Source organism: Amborella trichopoda, chromosome 11 (genome assembly GCF_054954075.1).
Source record: "Amborella trichopoda isolate Santa Cruz 75 chromosome 11, AtrichopodaSantaCruz75HAP2 v2.0, whole genome shotgun sequence".
NCBI classification, from domain to species: domain Eukaryota; kingdom Viridiplantae; phylum Streptophyta; class Magnoliopsida; order Amborellales; family Amborellaceae; genus Amborella; species Amborella trichopoda.
Window position 1 is genome coordinate 24,314,165 of NC_142346.1, and position 18,565 is coordinate 24,332,729.

Here is an 18,565-nt window from a genome sequence, read left to right on the forward strand (position 1 = left end):
TTTTATGTACATGTTCATAACAATTTATGCTCATAAAGATTGACATATATGTTCACATCTATCTTCTTACTTGCTCTCTCAACATTTATTCATGTACGCAAAAGTTCACAACCCTATGTACATATCAATTCTCAAGTAACACAGATTTTTACTCGAACAAAAGTTTATTAAAATCATGCTTTAATCTCATGCATTATTCTCAAAATTTCCTTAGTCACAAACTGGTATTTTATCCATTCAAAACCAAGGTGTGAGAGTAATGCTTGGATTTTCAAATATTTTACCATTCAATCTCTTATTTATATTACACTCGGATTACATGGCTAGCAGGTATCATCATGAACCTATTAATTCAAGAGAGATTCAATTATACATGTCCGAGTGACCAAGCACGTTATAAATTCGAATCAATTAGGACAATATCTCATGCAATGTGGGACTTATCAAAGTTTATAGGATTTTTCTCAAATTTAATCTCACAAATTATCTCATGATGAACAACCAATTGCATTAAATCATATGCATATAGTCCATGCATAGATAGTCACTATCAGTGTGACTAGCCCACAAAATGAGTTGTCTTTATCATCATATAATCATATCATAATCCACATATGAATATGCAGTTCTACATAAGGTCTCACATACTATTAAAAACATTTTCAAGTGGCTTATGCGTACTCCACTAAAAGACCTACTAGCCTTTTAAAGACCAATAAAAGCTATCTAGTGGATCATCTATTTGAAAGTGAATGTATATGATCATCAAGGCATGAAATGCATGTATAAACAAGTGAGAATCTATTACCATAATGTCACACAATTAATCATTGAAATTCAAAAGTCTACTCTAACAAGTGACATATCTCTAAGTGACTTAAAACTTCTCACTGTAGCACTAAATGAAAAGAATATATTTATAATGCAGCGAAAGAAAACAGCCCATTGGATCCTAAAATGATCAATTTTCAAATAAGAAGTCAAACACTCTTTTCGGCTTTTATTTACAAATCATTCTAATTCAATGCATCTTTCAATTTTATCATAAGTGAAATTAACTTGAGATATAAGTATTTCCAAAATCAATACCAACGTTCTGTCTTTGAGGATGGTATGGTTTTACTATTTAGACTTACTAAAGATGCTCTCACTGAAACCAAACAAAGTTGCCTTTCGAAATAACTTGAATTTATATCTGAAAAAGCAGTTTACTTTTAAGTAAAAATTCAAAGGTTTCAAAAAGAACTTTATTCAAATACTTATGACTATGAGATACTCTAAAATATTATGACAAACGGTTATGTGGTCATACCATAATATTAAAAGAACCTCTTTAAGGGTGATCTTCCAAAATGGAAGAAGCATGGAGTTTACCGTAGTCATAACTCTTTAATAGAAAGACAATACAAAGTAGTAATACACAAAATGAGGTGGAATCCCCTTTATGGTTTCCATCATCCTCTTGTGCTAAAAAATTTTAAATATAGAAATCCTCATTCAGAAGAACAAGTATTTCAGATAAAATCTCTTTCATCACATTTTCTTAATTATTATAATCCATACTTAAAAAACATTTTGGTTCGATTGATCTCAATTTCCAAAATAGTGAAAAACATGCTTCTATAAAGGAAAATGTTATCTCATACATGAAAATCTTTTTTCATGACCATTGAGCCTAACTTGCCATGTAATAATCCTCATATGACATTCATAACATAAAACCACATTCACTTATTCACATAAGGATTATTGTGGGATCATGCATCACTAAGTACTCACAATATGATAATATAATACATCACATTATCGCATCATTTAGGAAAACTCAAAATAATGAATCATGTAGCTTGAGGGACCATAAGGATTAGTCGATGTCATATTCATGATACAACTCATGAGTTCTCAAATCATGAAGCAACTCATAAATAATAAGCATTTCTCATATCTCATAATTCTCAAGCAATCACAAGTGCAATCCTTACACATGTTATATATCTTGAATTAGCCATATCCATAGGATAGGTAATTTGAATCGTAGATCATAGATCTATAATCAAATTACTTAAGCATATATCATATGTCTTAAGCTTATATAAGAGTGGACACAAACATTCAAAATCTCAATAAGTAAGTATCGGCCTAATTCAAGTTTATAGCTTATGTGACAAGTCCAAGTTTTTCAATTATTAAACTCATATAATACACCAAGATATTCTACAAATAATTACTCACATGGTATTATAAAACCAAACTGATTGCTCTCTAATAAATTAATTCTCAATATATTAAAATCATGTTCATAAGTAGCAAGACATCGTATCTCATAGTTTTAAGGTGACCAAGTCATAATGTGTCAATACCTTTGTCTTCGATATGTGATTTGGTTTCACCTCTTATTTCTCTCTTTTGTAACTATGATCATTGTCTCATCTATCCACATATATCTTTAGTCTTGTTGTCAACTTCATCACACACTATCCGGGACTAGCCAAGATCTAGACCAAGACTCGGGTATCGGGTATTAAACTTTAACACTCACGATTCGGTGGAGTTTATATAACTCTCCCACAGCTCTAAAACATCCTAAGAACTCACAAGGACTTTATATTTCATAGTGGGATTACAAAAATATAAAGTATCAATTCTCACACATTGGATATAAGAAATAATGTTTTTCTGGTTTTTTAAGAAGAGCACGGTCCAATTCAATGAACGCAACTTTAAATTTACATATCATTTAATCATGAGACTTATTCTCAGATAAAAAAAAACTCAAAATGAGACAAATTTTATTTAGAAAGAAGCATTGAATAATGGTCCGAAGTGGATCAAATAATATGATTCTCATATGGTCAATGTTTGCTTTATGTAGCATAAATTACAGTATGATATCCCTCAAGCAAAACGACCATAATTTTCCAAATATGGGGAATTTTTCTTACATTTAAACTAGACTCGATTCCGTAAAAGTACAAAGTGGTCCTAACTCGTTCCCATAAGTTTTGATTGATTAATACCCCCATTGGAAAAGGTATAAAGTTCCTGGAAATGTTTTTCTTAGATTTGACACACTTTAATAAATGGTCAATAACTTCCAAAATATACACAATATGATTATGACACTTTTTCTATATGAAAATACACTCAATAACACAAAATACTACCAAATATTATTCTCTTATATAGAGTATTGAATGCCCTACCATTGTCTCACAAATATACAACAGTTCTGAAAAATATTCATTCACAGTTCTCATGCCAATGATACTATCAATTCTCATATTCAAAGCATATATATATCATAGCAATCATGATCAAGTGTTTATGCAATTTAAAAATTAAATTATACAAAATATAGAAGGACTAAGTGACCATATTAGAGCCCTGCTCAGACACCATTTGTTGGTGGTATAAGATCAATGGGCTAGAAATGTAATCTTTTAAAAAAATTTCCATTGTATAAAAACTTAAGGGTTTAAATACCATAATACATATATTCCGGCCTACAAATATGGTTTATACACATTTGAATAATAAAATTCAAGCTTAATAGGTCCCTTACAAATCCCTTACTAAAAAGCACAATTAAACTGAATACAATATTCAAATATTCACATTGTACATCTCTACAACATATTACATGACTTGCACTCGCAATTCCTTATTATATCAAAATTATATGATTATTTCATCTTCATTCTTCATCCTCATCATATGTCATAATATCTCATACACATCATACACTTGATCATAATAATTCAATAAGATTTCAATTCGCAAAAAGATTAATGCATAGCATTAAAGCTCATATCGTAAGATAAAAAAAAAAATAATCTCATTATTCATACATCATACTCAACTTAATCAATCATGGACCCATTTAATAATTGTAAATACATCAAATTAACATGCAAACATATATAGAGAAACCATGGTTCGAACCCCTTATGCTTAGGCCACGAAAGGCCTTTTGAGGACTTAATTTTGTCTCATTGTCTAAGGCACGGGTGATAATAATAACTCAAGGAGATTAATCCAATGGGAAGCAAATGATCACATTTATTTCACTTAATGGGGATCAAATTATGAGAGAGACATGTATCAAAATAGCCCTTCAAAGTTTGAGAGAGATATTACACAAAATAAAGAAGTTATGATGAAACTACATCATGTGGTCCATAAGGGACTACACGAACTTTTCAACATTAGAAAGGGAACTCAATGGATTATTTCTTATGCTCAAATATGATGAAATAAACATCTCATCAGTTGTATATTCTCAATAAAAAAATTAAGAAAAATAAGATCTAGAAATCAAGTTGAAACTACTCAAGATCATGGAGCAAGCAAGCGAGTCTATACATACTATGTGTATGGACTGCACTATTGCTTTGGGACTCTTCAAATATCAAGTTTTCATGACCAAAAGTGAAGAAAGCTACTGTAAACTAATAATTACACCAAGCTTTGCTAATGGAAATGAGGTAGGAATTAAAAATATGAAAAGAAAACTCAATACCTTAATGAAGCAATAGTATGTGCTTGATCACATAATGATGGACTACTCCATGGAAGAGTTTCATATGAAAGCTCAAGGAAAAAGCCACATTTTTGTCAAGAGCTCTCTCTTTCTCTCTCTCTCTCTCTCTCTCTCTCCCTCTTTTTGAAGTGAATACTCAAATTAGGATAATAATTGATCTCATAAGTTACTTTTATAATTAGATCATAAAGACGTAATTTGATCTTTATTTTTGATGCCTTAGATCAATGGCGCATAAGAGGCTTTTATCCAAGCCACTCATCCATATCTCATCACAAAGATCAATGAATAAGATTTTGACACCTTTCACTCCTCAAAACCTAGGTTTATAGTCATTTTACCTTAAAGCCCTTAGCTCCATGTTTTATTTCTCATTAAGTCCAAATTCATATTTACACTTATACCTATGGTTTTTGAATAATTTATGAGAGTCAATAAAATACAAGGACATGGACATAAAGGTAATATTCAACATCTACATATGTGAATAAAATATCTTATGACACCACTAATAGGATTTTAACAACACTAAAATTTCACATGGGTCAAGCCCATAAGGTGTTGCCACATAAGATATACTCACATGTTATAAAATCATATGTGGATAATAATATGAATTAAATTAATTCTCAAAATTTCATGACTTCACACATGTCAAAAATGATACATATGAGTTAAAAAAAACATGTGACTTAAATCAAACTTAAGTCATAACAATATATAACCCTTTAAATAACAAGATAACATGTTATGACATAATACCAACAAAAGAATTAATGATAAATAGGTCCCCACATGGATATGATGTCAGCATGATATCATCAACGAGTGGAGAGTTGGGTGCCACGTGGCATTCCTATGGCCACTTGGGATCCATGTGGCATCCCTATAGGATATTCTTATTTGGTATTTACGTCAAACAAATTTGAAAATCACATTTTTTATAGTTTTGAAAAATCTAAAAAATTGTCCAAAAATCTCAAAAATTCTCTAAATGATTTCTCAATATTATTACACAATTTCTCATTAATATAAAATATTTTCTCATCAATTTTAAATTAATTTGGGCCAAAGGTAAATGAGATCTCTAGACTTATAACACTAGTCGAAGTCTTCCAGTTGGCTAACCCGAGTGACGTTCCACCAGTGTCTCAAGCCGACCCAATGGACCTATGCTTCATAGTTTATGGCAGGGACACATAATTGGTCACATCAAAGTCGTTGAGCTAGAGCTTCCCGTCACCGGGGGTTTTATGGATTACTGATACACCCATGTGGGACATGTTTCTACTCAAATACAGGGGCTTCTAAGTCGGATAATACTATAGAAAAGTGGCTTCCCCATACAACTGTGGGTGCACATGCCATGGAACGGTCTCGTGTCAGGATACGGGCTCATGTCCCATGAGCCGACCATTCCATACAGGACGAATACTCTTTTAAATACTCGGGTTCTATTATTCTCGATTAGATTCTCCAAAGCTTTGCTTATCATAGCAACTATGAGGCCTTCTAATCAATACATTCATGATTGGGAGGTGACCCTCACACCTCCTCGAGAGTTAACATTCTCAAAACGTATACTCTCACTGTCTCAAATACTCAGGGTATATGAATCTGAGCTCCAATGCGCTAAGCACCCAGATTCAATCTCTCTCTAACTCCCACTGATCGTAAGACTATTAGCTTTAGGGCCTTGAAAGGCCACATAGCCAACAGTGGTCCACATATTTGCATCCATCTTTAAGATTGATGCTTTATACCTCTAGACCACATATTGTACAAATGTGGTCCAGCCCACATGAAACAATTGTTCTTTCTTTAATATACTCAACTTACTCATTATCCTTACTCTATTATACAAATTTTTTTGAGCAATGCCATTTTTATCACTTATAAGGGTAGAGTATATATTTTTATAAGAAACTAGTGTCATTTTATTAATGATAAAAAATAATTAATAATCCATATGGGCGATGTTACTTCTCATATGTGGATCATATCATTCTCTATTATAGTTAATAAATGATTTGTTTTCTATAAAAAATTTCTCGTTTACCCTTGATTAATTACCTAAAATACCCCAAAACAAAAAAGTTACTATATTGTAGGGTTAGAGTACAAAAAATTCAAAAATGTTGAGTACATTAAAAAAATACTCCATATGTAGAAGTACCGTAACAAAATATCTTTTATTTCTATGTTGTTTTTCTCTTTTTCTTTTGGATTTTTTACATATGGACCAGGTAAAACTATCAAATTTACCCTTTGGTCCATAAGTTAGGTAATTCTAATGCGTGCTCCTACTCCCTTGAATTTTGTTATGTTTTTTTTTCAATTTTGCCACCAAGTTGATGCTTCCAACATTGAACCGCTTTTTTTTATATATATTTATGAGGATGATTGATGTCTAAAATATCGAACTATCGATTTTAGGGTAGTCTCATAACTGCGACGTCGGACCGCCCTACATTTTTAGCTCATCTTTCTTTATAGGGCAGCCCAAAGTTATAAACATAAGACGTATTTTTTTTCATAATTATTTATATTTTAATGCTCATAGATTTCTAACATTGGACTGCAAATACTTGGGCAAAAAAAGTAGTTCAAAAGTGGCCCGATGTTCAAAAGTTCGGACTACTAAACATAGAAACCTAAGAAAAACGCTAGTGTAACTTCAGACCTCCCCATAAACAACAATCGGCAGAAAAATGTGGGCGGTCCAGTGCTGAAATGATCTGACCACGCCACAAATATCAAAAAAAAAAAAACAAAAACAAAAAAGAAAAAAGTTTGATGTTTGGAACATCGAATTGGGGGCAAAACTGAAAAAAAAAATGGGGAGAAGAAACTCGTAGTAAAATTATTGAACTTATGGACCAAAGGATAAATTTGGTAATTTTACCAGGAATCATGCCTTCTTTTTTTTAAGGTCGGTCCTCAGATGGGGGCTACATCCGTAAATTTGAACTCATAAAAAATACTAATCGATAGTGTTTTTATGTGATGGAGCATATATTCTCAATGACGGGAAAGCTTTTTATGTTCCCCCTACAACATAGAAGTTCTATGTTCCCCCTGCCATTCAGCCGTCCATTTTTTATCAAGAGTGTCACTCACATTTTTTATCAAGAGAGTCACTCACCATTTGATCTTAGATCCGATGTCTCAAAGTATTTTATTTTAATTTTTTTAATACAAATTTTTTTAATATGAAATTTGATATGTACCATCTTCTCATTGGGGTGCACCTATTAAAAATACTAACAATAATTTTTTGATAAAAAATAATGACCAAAATACCCCTTGAAATTTTTAGGGGTATTTTAGTCATTTTATTTTATTGAAAATATTTTTTAAAAATTTTTCGTTAGTGCAAGTTTTAATATAGGAATGGATTTCAAAATTTTGGTGTCAAAACAGTTTATAGAAAAAAATTAAAAATAAAACAATGTAGAGATGTGACATTGTGATTGGGGCAATCTTAGCCCTCCATTCAAAAATGGACGTTGGATAAAGGGAAACATAGAACTTCTATGTTGTAGGGGAACATAGAAAGCTTTCCCCTCGATGACAATTTAATCTATTGGAATGTAACGTACCAATAAAGAGTGAGGTTCACATAAGGTTGCATCCATATACTGTAGAAAGAGCGTCCTTATACTATAGAAAGTAAGGTGTACTTCTAAATTTTTTATGGGGATGTGGTTTCAGTGTTAGAAATCTTATTTGGCTTGTAAATTTTTATTCGACCATAATTGTATAAAATTTTAAAATGGTACATATCAAGCAAGTCTTTAAACAGTTGAAAATAGACGGTTTAGAAAACGTGTTATAAGATGCACTACTTTTTAGACTTAATATTCTTTTTTTTTATTATCTATGCATCTTGAGGTCGAAATGATTGATTAGAAGCTTTTCGGCACACCATTCTTCTACAATATAAGGTCATAATCTTGTCAATGGGGTCCAAACCAAGGAACAAAATAATCTATTTTATTATAGCATACTCGTTGTCAATGGGGTCCAAGCCAAGGAACAAAATGATCTATTTTATTATAGCATACTCAACACTGTATAACATATATGGATGGGGGAATAGAAAGCAGCTCTAATATTATTATTGTTTTAGTCATACAAGAATCATGTGAGACATCCTAGGAGTTTAACTAGACATGCTTATTTGGTTGTTAAGATGGTGTTGCTATTAAGCTTTCAGAGTAGTTCCTAAAGGATTAATAGCTATCTATGCACAACTATTCATGAGATTAATTGCAATAGTTCCCAGAGACCCTAAGCTCCACGCCTGCTCATAACAAATAAAACTTGTTAAGCCCTCCATGCAATAAACTCTCCTAATGGGTGACTTTTACACGTTTACAACCATCTTCTTCATCTTCTCCTCTACAAACAAAGAAAACAAGACAAGTGATAACTATAAAATGGTCCCTAAACCCATTTCCATGAACCAAAAAACCCCACTAGAGAAAGGAAAAGTTTGCATGATACTTTGGTTGAGAGTGGTAGAGAAAAAGAGAGAAAGGATGAGGTCCAAGCAGCTTCTAGTGGTTGTACTACTTGTAGCAATGCTACAGGAAGTCGTCGTGCTGGCGATGCCACAATTGCCGTCATCGTCATCATCGGATTGTTTTGGGTCTCTGAAAGGCATCGCCGGTTGCATGAAATCCGTTCCTGACTTCTTCACCAACTCTGGCACCTTCCCTACTCCAGACTGCTGCAAGGACATCCTGCAAATCGGAGAAGGCTGCTGGGCGGGGTTCATAGCACTCAACCAAGCTGTGATTGTCGAGCTGTCATTCAGATTATGGGGATGAATGAACATACACCAATACCTTGTTCAATAAAGCTATGTTTATGTGTCATGTGATCCTAATAACCTAATCTTTATAGTGTTGGATTTAGTTTTCTGCATTTGATACAACTTGGTTATCTTGATTTGAGGCTACAGCAACTTTTGGGTAGAAAATTTGATGAAATTGGTGATGATTACAATCTTAGAGAGGACATCGAGCGAATGTGTGAAAAATAATCTTTCTATATATTGAATGAATCAATAAGATTACAATACAATTGTGGATTTATAAAGAGGGTACAACCAATACTTACTAAAACTATAGGATACATTTTCTATATAGATATAGCATACAATTAGACACTGATAGTTCTGAATATCCAGTTGCTATATCTGTTCACACTCCTCAAACTCAAGATGATTTGAGAGCAATCATATAGAGTTTGGAAACAAACAGTGAGAAAGGATGCCGGGGATGAGACTTAGTGAAGAACTCGGCGAGTTGTGTGGTGGTGGGCACATAGGGCAAGGAAATGGTGCCTGCGAGATAATATTGTCAAACATAGTGGCAATCGACTTCAATATGTTTCGTGCCCTCATAGAATTCTGGATTTTAAAAATATAAATGGCACTATTGTTGTCACAATAAAGTAGAGTAGGAGTGGAGATAGTGACACCCATGTCTGGGAGCAGCCAACGTAGCCAAACAATCTCGACGGAGGTTTGTACCATAGCCTGATATTCAGCTTCAGTAGTGGACTGAACAATTCATTTTTGTCTCTTGCTTGTCCAAGGGATGAGAGAATCACTGAGAAAAATGTAGAATCCCGTGGTAGATTTGCGATCACTCGAATTTCTTGCAAAATCAGAATCTGTATATGCACGGAGCTCAAGTGAGGTAGAAGAGGAGAAGAATAAGGCATGGTGCCGAGCATCCCTGATATAACGAATGCGTAAAATGGCAGCGAGATGTACAAAACACGGACTGACTAACTATATGTATTGCATAAGCAATATCAGGGCATAAAATTGTCAGATACATCAGTTTCGCAACCAGTTGCCGATGAAAGGTTGGGTCACAAAGAGTTTCTCCATCTGTAGCCCGAAATTTGTCATTGACCTCAAGAGGGTATCAACTTTCTTGGTATCATTCTGGAGTCAAGCTTGAGAAAGAATCTTTGAAGCATATTTTAGTTGTGACAACAAAAAGCCACGAGGAGAATAGGCAACTTCTAGTCCAAGGAAATACCCCAAGAAATCCAAATCTTTCATTTCAAATGTGTTATTGAGCTTCTGTTTGATGTTATTAATTGTGCTCACATCATTACTAGAGATAATCATGTCGTCCACGTATAATAACAAGAGAAACCGTCCTTCAGAACTTTCAAACATAAACAGCGCTCGATCGTGATGACTTTGTCGAAATCCAACCGCAAGAACTTCATTACGAAATTTCTCAAACCACGCATGTGGTGCTTATTTGAGTCCATATAAGGCCCGTCGAAGTTCACACACGCGTTTGTTAGAAACCACAACACCATGTGGTAATTTCATATATACTTTCGTATCAAAATCACCACTGAGAAAAACATTTTTTACATCTAATTGACAGAGAGGCCATTGCTTAATAGAAGCTACTGATATTAATGTACGAACTGTAGTCTTATGAGCGACGGGAGCAAAAGTTTCTGCAAAGTCAATACCATATTGTTGATTGTAACTTTTTACCACAGGCGGGCTTTGTATCGTTCGAGACTGCCATATGCTTTGGTTTTAATTTTATATACCCATCAACAACCTACAACAGTTTTTTCTTTTGAGAGAGGTGTTAGGTCCATTGCTTGTTGCCACTCAGGTTGATTCGCAGCTCTTTTATAAGTCTGAGGTTTAGAAAAAGAATGAACGGAAGGAAAGAATGCTTGGTACAGAGGTAAGAAGATTTCATAATCAGCAAGTCAGGGAGGTGGAACAGATACCCGAGTACTCCATCTAAGAGTAGGGAGATGCAGAGGATCTATAGGTACATGGTTATGATCAGGACTGTCAACATGCGGTGAAGTTCCTTCCTGGACTTCAGAAGGAGGCACACGAGTGGAATAGCCAGAGGAATTAGGAACAGAATCAGAACAGGGGACCAAGAAAGAAAGGTGAGAGGGTGAAGGATTATATGTACTGTCAAAGAATGGAATGTGCTCAGAAAACACCACATATCGGGATAACGAAAGTCTTTTGGTCACAGGGTCATAACACCTATATCCTTTTTTATGATCACAGTAACCGATAAAACAACATTTGATCGTCTTTGAAGATAATTTATCTCTCTCAGTTAGGGAAACAAGGCATGTACAACTAAAAACACATACGAGGGAATAATCGGGTGATCGTGTAAACAATTTTTGGAAAGGTGTTTCGCCAGATAAAATAGAGGATAGCATGATGTTGATGAGAAAGACTGATGTACGAACAGCTTCTACCAAAGAGTCTTTTGGGACAGATGTAGAGAAAAGAAGGGATCTTGTGGTTTCTAAGATATGACGATTTTTTCGTTTAGCAACACCATTTTGTTTTGGTATATAAGGACTGGTTTTGTGGTGTTGAATGTTATGATTAGCTAAAAATTGTTGAAGCAACCCATTGATGTATTCCCCTCCAATATCGGAGTGTAGGCTTTGATTTTAGTGGAAAATTGGCTTTCTACATACGAATAAAACTGAGTGAAGATTTTAAAAAATTCAGTGCGATTATGCATAAAGAAAACTCATGTATAACGAGTATGATCATCAATAAAAGTTACAAAATAACGTGACCCTCCTTTAGATGGAATAGGTGTAGGACCCCATACATCAGTATAAATAATATCGAACATAAAAGGCGAAATAGAACTACTTCGAGAAAAAGGTAAAAGATGAGATTTAACGAATTTGCAAGTTGCACAATGTTGGACATCAATAAAAATTTTATTTGTAACAGTACCAAGCACATTGCAGTAAAATAAAGATTGTAAATGAGAAGTAGAGATGTGACCAAAACGTTGATGCCATAGATATTTGTCATCAACAGTAGAAACAGCACAGACATAAGAGGTTGGCATATGCAGATAGTCCAAGTAGTACAAATTTTCAACTTTACGACCAGACCCAATCACTTGCCCTCATTGCCAATCCGGTACGTAGCAAGAAGATGAAGAAAAAACAACATTACAATTTAAACGGGCAATCTGACCGACAGACAATAAATTCATGGCAAAGGACGGAACATGGTAAATACTAGAAACCCTTAATTTGCCAGAGAGGTCAGAGGTAAGAGATATGAAGCCCATTTGTGATACTTTCATAGCGGTTCCATCAGCAGTATATAGAATATCAAAACAAGGCATAAAATCAACTATAATTGACTCATTGGATGTCATATGATGATAAGCTCGTGAGTCGATCAGTCAAGAGGTAGAAACAAAGTTACCTGAAAAAGACGGAGTGGGTTCAGAGGCCAGGTATGACTGAGAAAGCATTGATTGCACTTGTTCCAGTGAAAATGTCACAGATGGTGAAGCAAGAGTAGGACTAGGACTTCCAATTTGAGTTGGTGGGTACTTGATCAATGGTGGTCTTGTATCAGCAACAACAGCGAAGGTGGGTTTCTTCTCATTTGGGCAGGTGTACTTGATGTGTCCCAGTTCTTTACAACAGTTACATCTAACAGATGTCATGTTCTTGGGAGGGATATAGTACGAATTGCGCTGATTTTGTTTAAGTGCGGTAGGTCTCTGAGGTCTGGTTGCCGCAAAAATTGTTTCTCCTTTAAAACTTGAGTTAAAATATTTGATCTTGGTTTCTTCTGCAATTAGCTCAGAAAGAGCCTGATTCAAAGTAGGGAGAGAGCTTTTGTGGACCAAGCCATTTCTGACACTCTCAAACTCTAGACGGAGAGCCATTAAGAATTCAATAACTTGAAATTCCTCTCGAGATTTAGCAATTATTTCTGCGTTAGGACGATCTTCAATTGCAGGTTCCATAAGTGCTAGAGCATCCCAATGTGTCTTCATGGAAAAGTAAAAATCTTGAATTGATTGGCCTCCCTATCTGAGGGAGCGAAGTTCTTGGACTAACTGGTACTTTCGTGCCCAGTTTGTCTGATTATAAATTTTCTCAATAAACTTCTTGAGCAGTTTTGAAAGTGTTCAGGTTGATCCGTATATTACTTTCAAATGCACCCATCAGTCATGCTATAATTCGTGCATTATTTATACCACATTCTTATATTTTTACTGACTCAATAGGTTTTTTTTGGGTCCTATTTATGTATCCAATGAGACATTTCCATGAATAACATTCTGCATAAATGAGGCCCAAAAAGTGTAGTTGGTGCCATTGAGTTTAATGGGTACATGTTGGAAATACTCGAATTTTTCCATTATAAGGGAAATAAGAGAGAGGTGGATAATAGAAATCCTAGAAAGATGTAGAGGATAGTATGGTCCCTCAAGAGCCTTCACAATCTCTTGTAAACAAAACCAATTTACCCAATACACCACCGAGGTAGAGAGAGAAAAAGTTTGCTGGGTGTTTTTTTTACAGTGAGATTGGAGGGTTAATGGAGGAGGGGCGCTCTCGATTTTGCAAAACGGGTTAGTAACCACCCGCGCCTGTCACCGAAGAAGAAATTCGAATGGGTTGCAGAGGAATAAGCAATAAAATTATCAGAGACACCAGATTTCCTCTTTGAAAGCCCGACCGAAATGGGGCGGTGATGTCCTTGTGGCTGGTTAGAGAAAACCAAATAGGAGGTGTCCTGATGAGAACCCAGAAGATGAAGAGAGAGAATAGGACAAGTGAAAAGAGATGGTTTTTTTTTTTTTTTGCTGATGAGAGAGAAGAAGATGTTGGGTTTGGAGGATTTGAGAGGAGAGATGAGAATGTTGTGTTGGTGTTATGGGTTTCTGAGGAAGATGAGAGTGGTATGGGTTTTTGAATTACTGTGGATGAAAAGCAGGGGAGAGATTGAAACGGCGGTCATGAGAGAGGGAGAGAATATTGATTGGGTTCATGAGAGAGAGAGACTACAGCGAGAGAAATTTGAAGTCCTTGTTGAGAGAGAGAGAGAGAGCGCCAACCTAATTTTAGAGAGAGAAAGAGAACCACTGGAATATTCTATGCCCAAGTTGCACAGAGCACCTCTTTTTCCCAAAGGCGCCTCTTAGAGATAGTGACAGCGGAAAGAGTAAAGTTAGAGGGAAGGCTCTCCCTTGCGTACAGTTGCAAGAGCGTAAGTTCAGCTGGCGTCAAAGAGAGAGAGCGTAAATCGAAAGGGTTTTGAGAGAGATTTGGGAAAAGATGAGAGAGAAAGGTGGAGATTTGGGGGCAGAGACAGAATAGAGAAAAAGTAGAGAGATGAGAGAAAAAACAAATAAAATACCGAGAGAAAGAAGAGTACCAGTTGTAGAGAGACCGGAGAAGGAGCCGGGTACCAATGCTAGAGACTTTGGGGCCAGAGTGCTTACACAAGGAAGCAAATCAAAGCGAGACCAAGAGCAAAGAACCTCTTTGATACCACGGGAGAAATAATCTTTTTATGAATGAATAAATAAGATTACAATACAATTGTAAATTTATAAAAAAAAATACGATCGATACTTACTAAAACTATATAAGATATAATTTCTATATAAATATAGCATACAATTAGACACTTATAGTTGCTATATTTGTTCACACAATGGACCTACTTGGAGCTTCGCGGATGCCGTAGTCGTGGAAGCCGGGCGGTGCACTAAGAGCAAGGCTGATCTCGATCACTATAATCATGAACTTGAAAAATGAACTTTGAAACCTAAACTAAATTAGTTTAAGTTTTCTTTCTTTTGGGCCATTCATCAATATTCATTGTAGTTCTTCACATATCTTCATTATTTTTGAAAAAAACTCGTAAATCTAAAACAAAGATTCATCCTGAGTGACTTAAGATGTGGTTCAACTGCTAATTTTCAAGAGCAAATGTGTTTTAAATCCTAAATCCATCTCTGCGGTGGATTCTTTGATGGTGAATAACATACTATTTAAACTTTTCCCTTTAGTAAAAGGGAAGACAAAGATTTCCCCAATTGTAAAAAAGATGATATTAATAAATAGAAAAATTACAAGCATACACCTTATAATTCACACTATATAAAAGTACCTAATTTTTTTCTCTTTCTACGTTCATAGGTGTTTTTCTCACATTTTTAAAAAGACCAAATTGCCAATATTTTGAATCTTCAAGATCAGAAATCCACGATGATTTGCTAATAGATGAGTTTTTGGTGTGCACCTATTCAAATGTGATCTTATTCAAATATCTCTCTTAAAGCTAATCTCGACTACTACAATCATGAACCTAAAGAATAACCCTAAAAATAAACTATTTTGATTTATTTTTTTTAGGCCCTTCATAAATATTCATCTTAGTTCTTCGCATATCTGCATTATTTTTCGGAAAAAAACTCAAGCAAAAATTCATCCCGAGTAACTTAAGATGTGTTTCAAATGCTAGCTTTCAAAAGCAAAAGTAAGTTTTAAATGCCACATCCAACTCTACGGTGGATTTTTAGATGGTGAATAGGATATTATTTAAAATTTTCCCTCTACTATATAAGGGAAGAAAAGATCGCCCTAATTGTTGAAAAGGTGATATTAATAATAATAAAAACTTACACGCATATCCCTTATATTTCACATTATTTAAAGGGTGTGGTTTGCATAAAATTGCAATTAAACAATAAAAAGGTGCACCTCTAAATTTTTATCATAAGATATAATTTGGTTGTAAAAAATTCTTAGGATTTCCTGAAAATCTATCTCTAAATCGAACTATAAAATTTTAGATTCGAACTATAAAACTTTAAACTCCAAAAATAGTTCAAACCAAGTAGATCTATAAGCATATGAAAATCTTGAAAATGGGGGTTTAGATAATATGTTGCAAATGCAGTATTTTTGGGACTCTAAATCTTTTTCCTTTTCATATACGTACATCTCGATGTTGAGGTGATCAATTAGAGGGTTTTTCAACATTAAAACAATATTTTCCGATGGATTTTTAGTTGCAACTTTAATTCTACATTGTAAGGTTGCAAGTTTGACATAGGAGAAAAATTCAAAAAACAAAAAAAAAATAGTATATAATCATTTTGATTTTTCTTAAGGATAGGAAGAGCTAATTTAGGAGGGCCTAAGTTTGGTGCGATTTGTTTTGAGAATGTCATCTCTAGTACTTAGTCAGCCTTCATCCAGGATCGTCAAATTACAGACAATGTACTTGTTGCCCAAGAATGTATTCATTCGAGAGTTTTGAGTAAGAAGCCGAGTATTCTACTTTAGTTGGATATGGAGAAAGCCTATAACCGGGTGGAATGGGGTGTTCTCCTTGAAATTCTAAGGGTTAGGGGTTTTAGTGAAAATTGGAGTTGGATTTTTAGGTGTTTCTCCTCTACGCATTTCTCGGTTTTATTTAAGGGTAATCCCATTGGCTTCTTCAATGCCTCTAGAGGATTGCGTCAAGGGGACCATCTCTCTCCGTTTTTATTTACAATCTATGTTGAATGTTTCAGTTTGATGTTAAGTAAGGTGGAAAGTTTGGGTCATTTGCAGGGTTTCATATTCTTATCTCCCATTTACAATATGTTATGACACTTTAATTTTTTGTGATGCGGAGGCCTTTCAAGTGTCAAATATCGCAAGATTCCTGGAAATTTGTGAAGTTACTCTTGGCCTTAAAGTTAATTTTCATAAGTCTTCTATGGTTGGTATTAACTGCTCTGAGGAAGTGATAGTGGAATTGGCAAATTTGATGGGTTGTAAGGTAGGTTCATTCCCTCTTACTTATCTTGGTCTTCCCATTTCTGATTCGAGACTTTCTATTGTAGTTTTGGATATTGTGCTTAAAAGAGTCCAAGTAAAATTGGATCTTTGGAAGCACAAGTATTTGTCGTTGGGTGGGAGGATAACTATGTTGAGATCGTGCTTAGCTAATCTCCCACTCTATCAAATGTCATTGATTAATATGCCTGCTTCAATTGCAAAAAAATTAGAAAAAATGATGAGGGATTTTCTTTAGGGTTCCAGTATTGATAAGAGGAAATATCATTTGCTAAGATGAGATAGAGTTTGTACCCCGAAGAAAGAAGGTGGTTTGGGCATAAGAAGAATTAGAATAGTTAACCAGGCGCTTATGTGCAAATGGTGGTGGCATAGTTTGCATTTGAAAAATCACCTTTGGTTCAAAGTTCTTTTGGCTAAGTATGAGATTGATAGATTTAATGTTTGGCTTGGAAGTGGACAAGGCAAAGAGGTGTCTCATGTATGGAAGGTTATTTACAATTGTAGGCCGATTGTGTCGGGCTACTGCAGATGGAATGTAGGTTCTGGTAGCCAAGTCTCTTTTTGCCACCAAAAATGGTTGGGGGATTACCCATTGAAATCGGTTTTTTCAGACTTATATCGGTTAGTAACCCGACCTAATATGAAAGTTAGTGAAGCATTAGAAATAAGGGGCCATCTTACGTCATGGAACATTTTTCTGACATATGGTCATTTGAGCAATGTCCTTTTATCCCAATTGTGAGCTTTGATGGAGCTATTGGATAAAGCTTATATCTCAGTGAAAGCAGAGGATGAAATTATTTGGGAGATCGAGAGTGATGGGTGTTCTTTATTAAATCGTGTTACAATCTCCTCAGATTGCCCAAATTTGGAAATGGCCCATTCCACACAAAATTCAAACCTTTATTTGGCTGGCATCATTGAATAAGATATTAACCATTAATAATCTGATCAAAAGGGGGAAAATTTTGCCGAATGTTTGTTTACTATGTAAAGCAGATGGGGAATCTGGTGCATGCCTTCTCATTCATTACTCTTGCACTGTAAGAATTTGATATTGGCTTTTTGGGGTTCTAGGGATTAATTTGGTGCTTCCTCAATTTGTTGAAGGTATAGTCTCACAATTTTTTATCTCCTATCTGCCTGAGACTGGCAAATCTATTTAGAAAATATCGAAAGGTGTCATTTTATGGGAAGTTTGGAAGGAAAGATATCGCAAACAATCGATTTGGTCCTGGTTGTCTGTGACAAAAGATGGATGGGGTATCTCCAAGGTTGATATTATGGCTAATCTCAATAGTTTTTTTCTTCTTGGGTGTGTTAGAAGTAAACCACGAAGCTTTTGGACCGCACCTTCTA

The 18,565-nt window shown here is 34.8% G+C and overlaps 1 protein-coding gene across 2 annotated transcripts; it reads right to left on the reverse strand.

Annotated features, from left to right (window-relative positions):
• Window positions 1–8,576: 8,576 nt before the first annotated feature.
• On the reverse strand, window positions 8,577–14,931 carry LOC110008305 (uncharacterized). 2 transcript variants are annotated; one of them, XM_088852645.1, is made up of 3 exons: window positions 14,784–14,925; window positions 12,813–14,625; window positions 8,577–9,351 (listed from the first exon to the last, which is right to left on the reverse strand). In XM_088852645.1, exons 2-3 carry the CDS (start codon window positions 13,393–13,395, stop codon window positions 9,329–9,331), a joined length of 606 nt encoding a protein of 201 aa, XP_088708771.1. In that variant the 5' UTR covers window positions 13,396–14,625; window positions 14,784–14,925; the 3' UTR covers window positions 8,577–9,328. The 2 variants fall into 2 exon arrangements, 1 of the variants encoding a protein (XP_088708771.1); XR_002283094.2 differs by lacking the exon at window positions 12,813–14,625 and having other exon boundaries at window positions 14,784–14,931.
• Window positions 14,932–18,565: the final 3,634 nt, after the last annotated feature.

Excerpts from the sequence above, each read along its gene's own strand:
- LOC110008305 (XM_088852645.1), bottom strand. The coding sequence starts at position 13,395 with ATGAAGACACATTGGGATGCTCTAGCACTTATGGAACCTGCAATTGAA. Across the intron at positions 9,352-12,812 it reads ACCCACTCCGTCTTTTTCAG|CTCGACAATCACAGCTTGGT; the intron begins GTAACTTTGTTT and ends TCTGAATGACAG.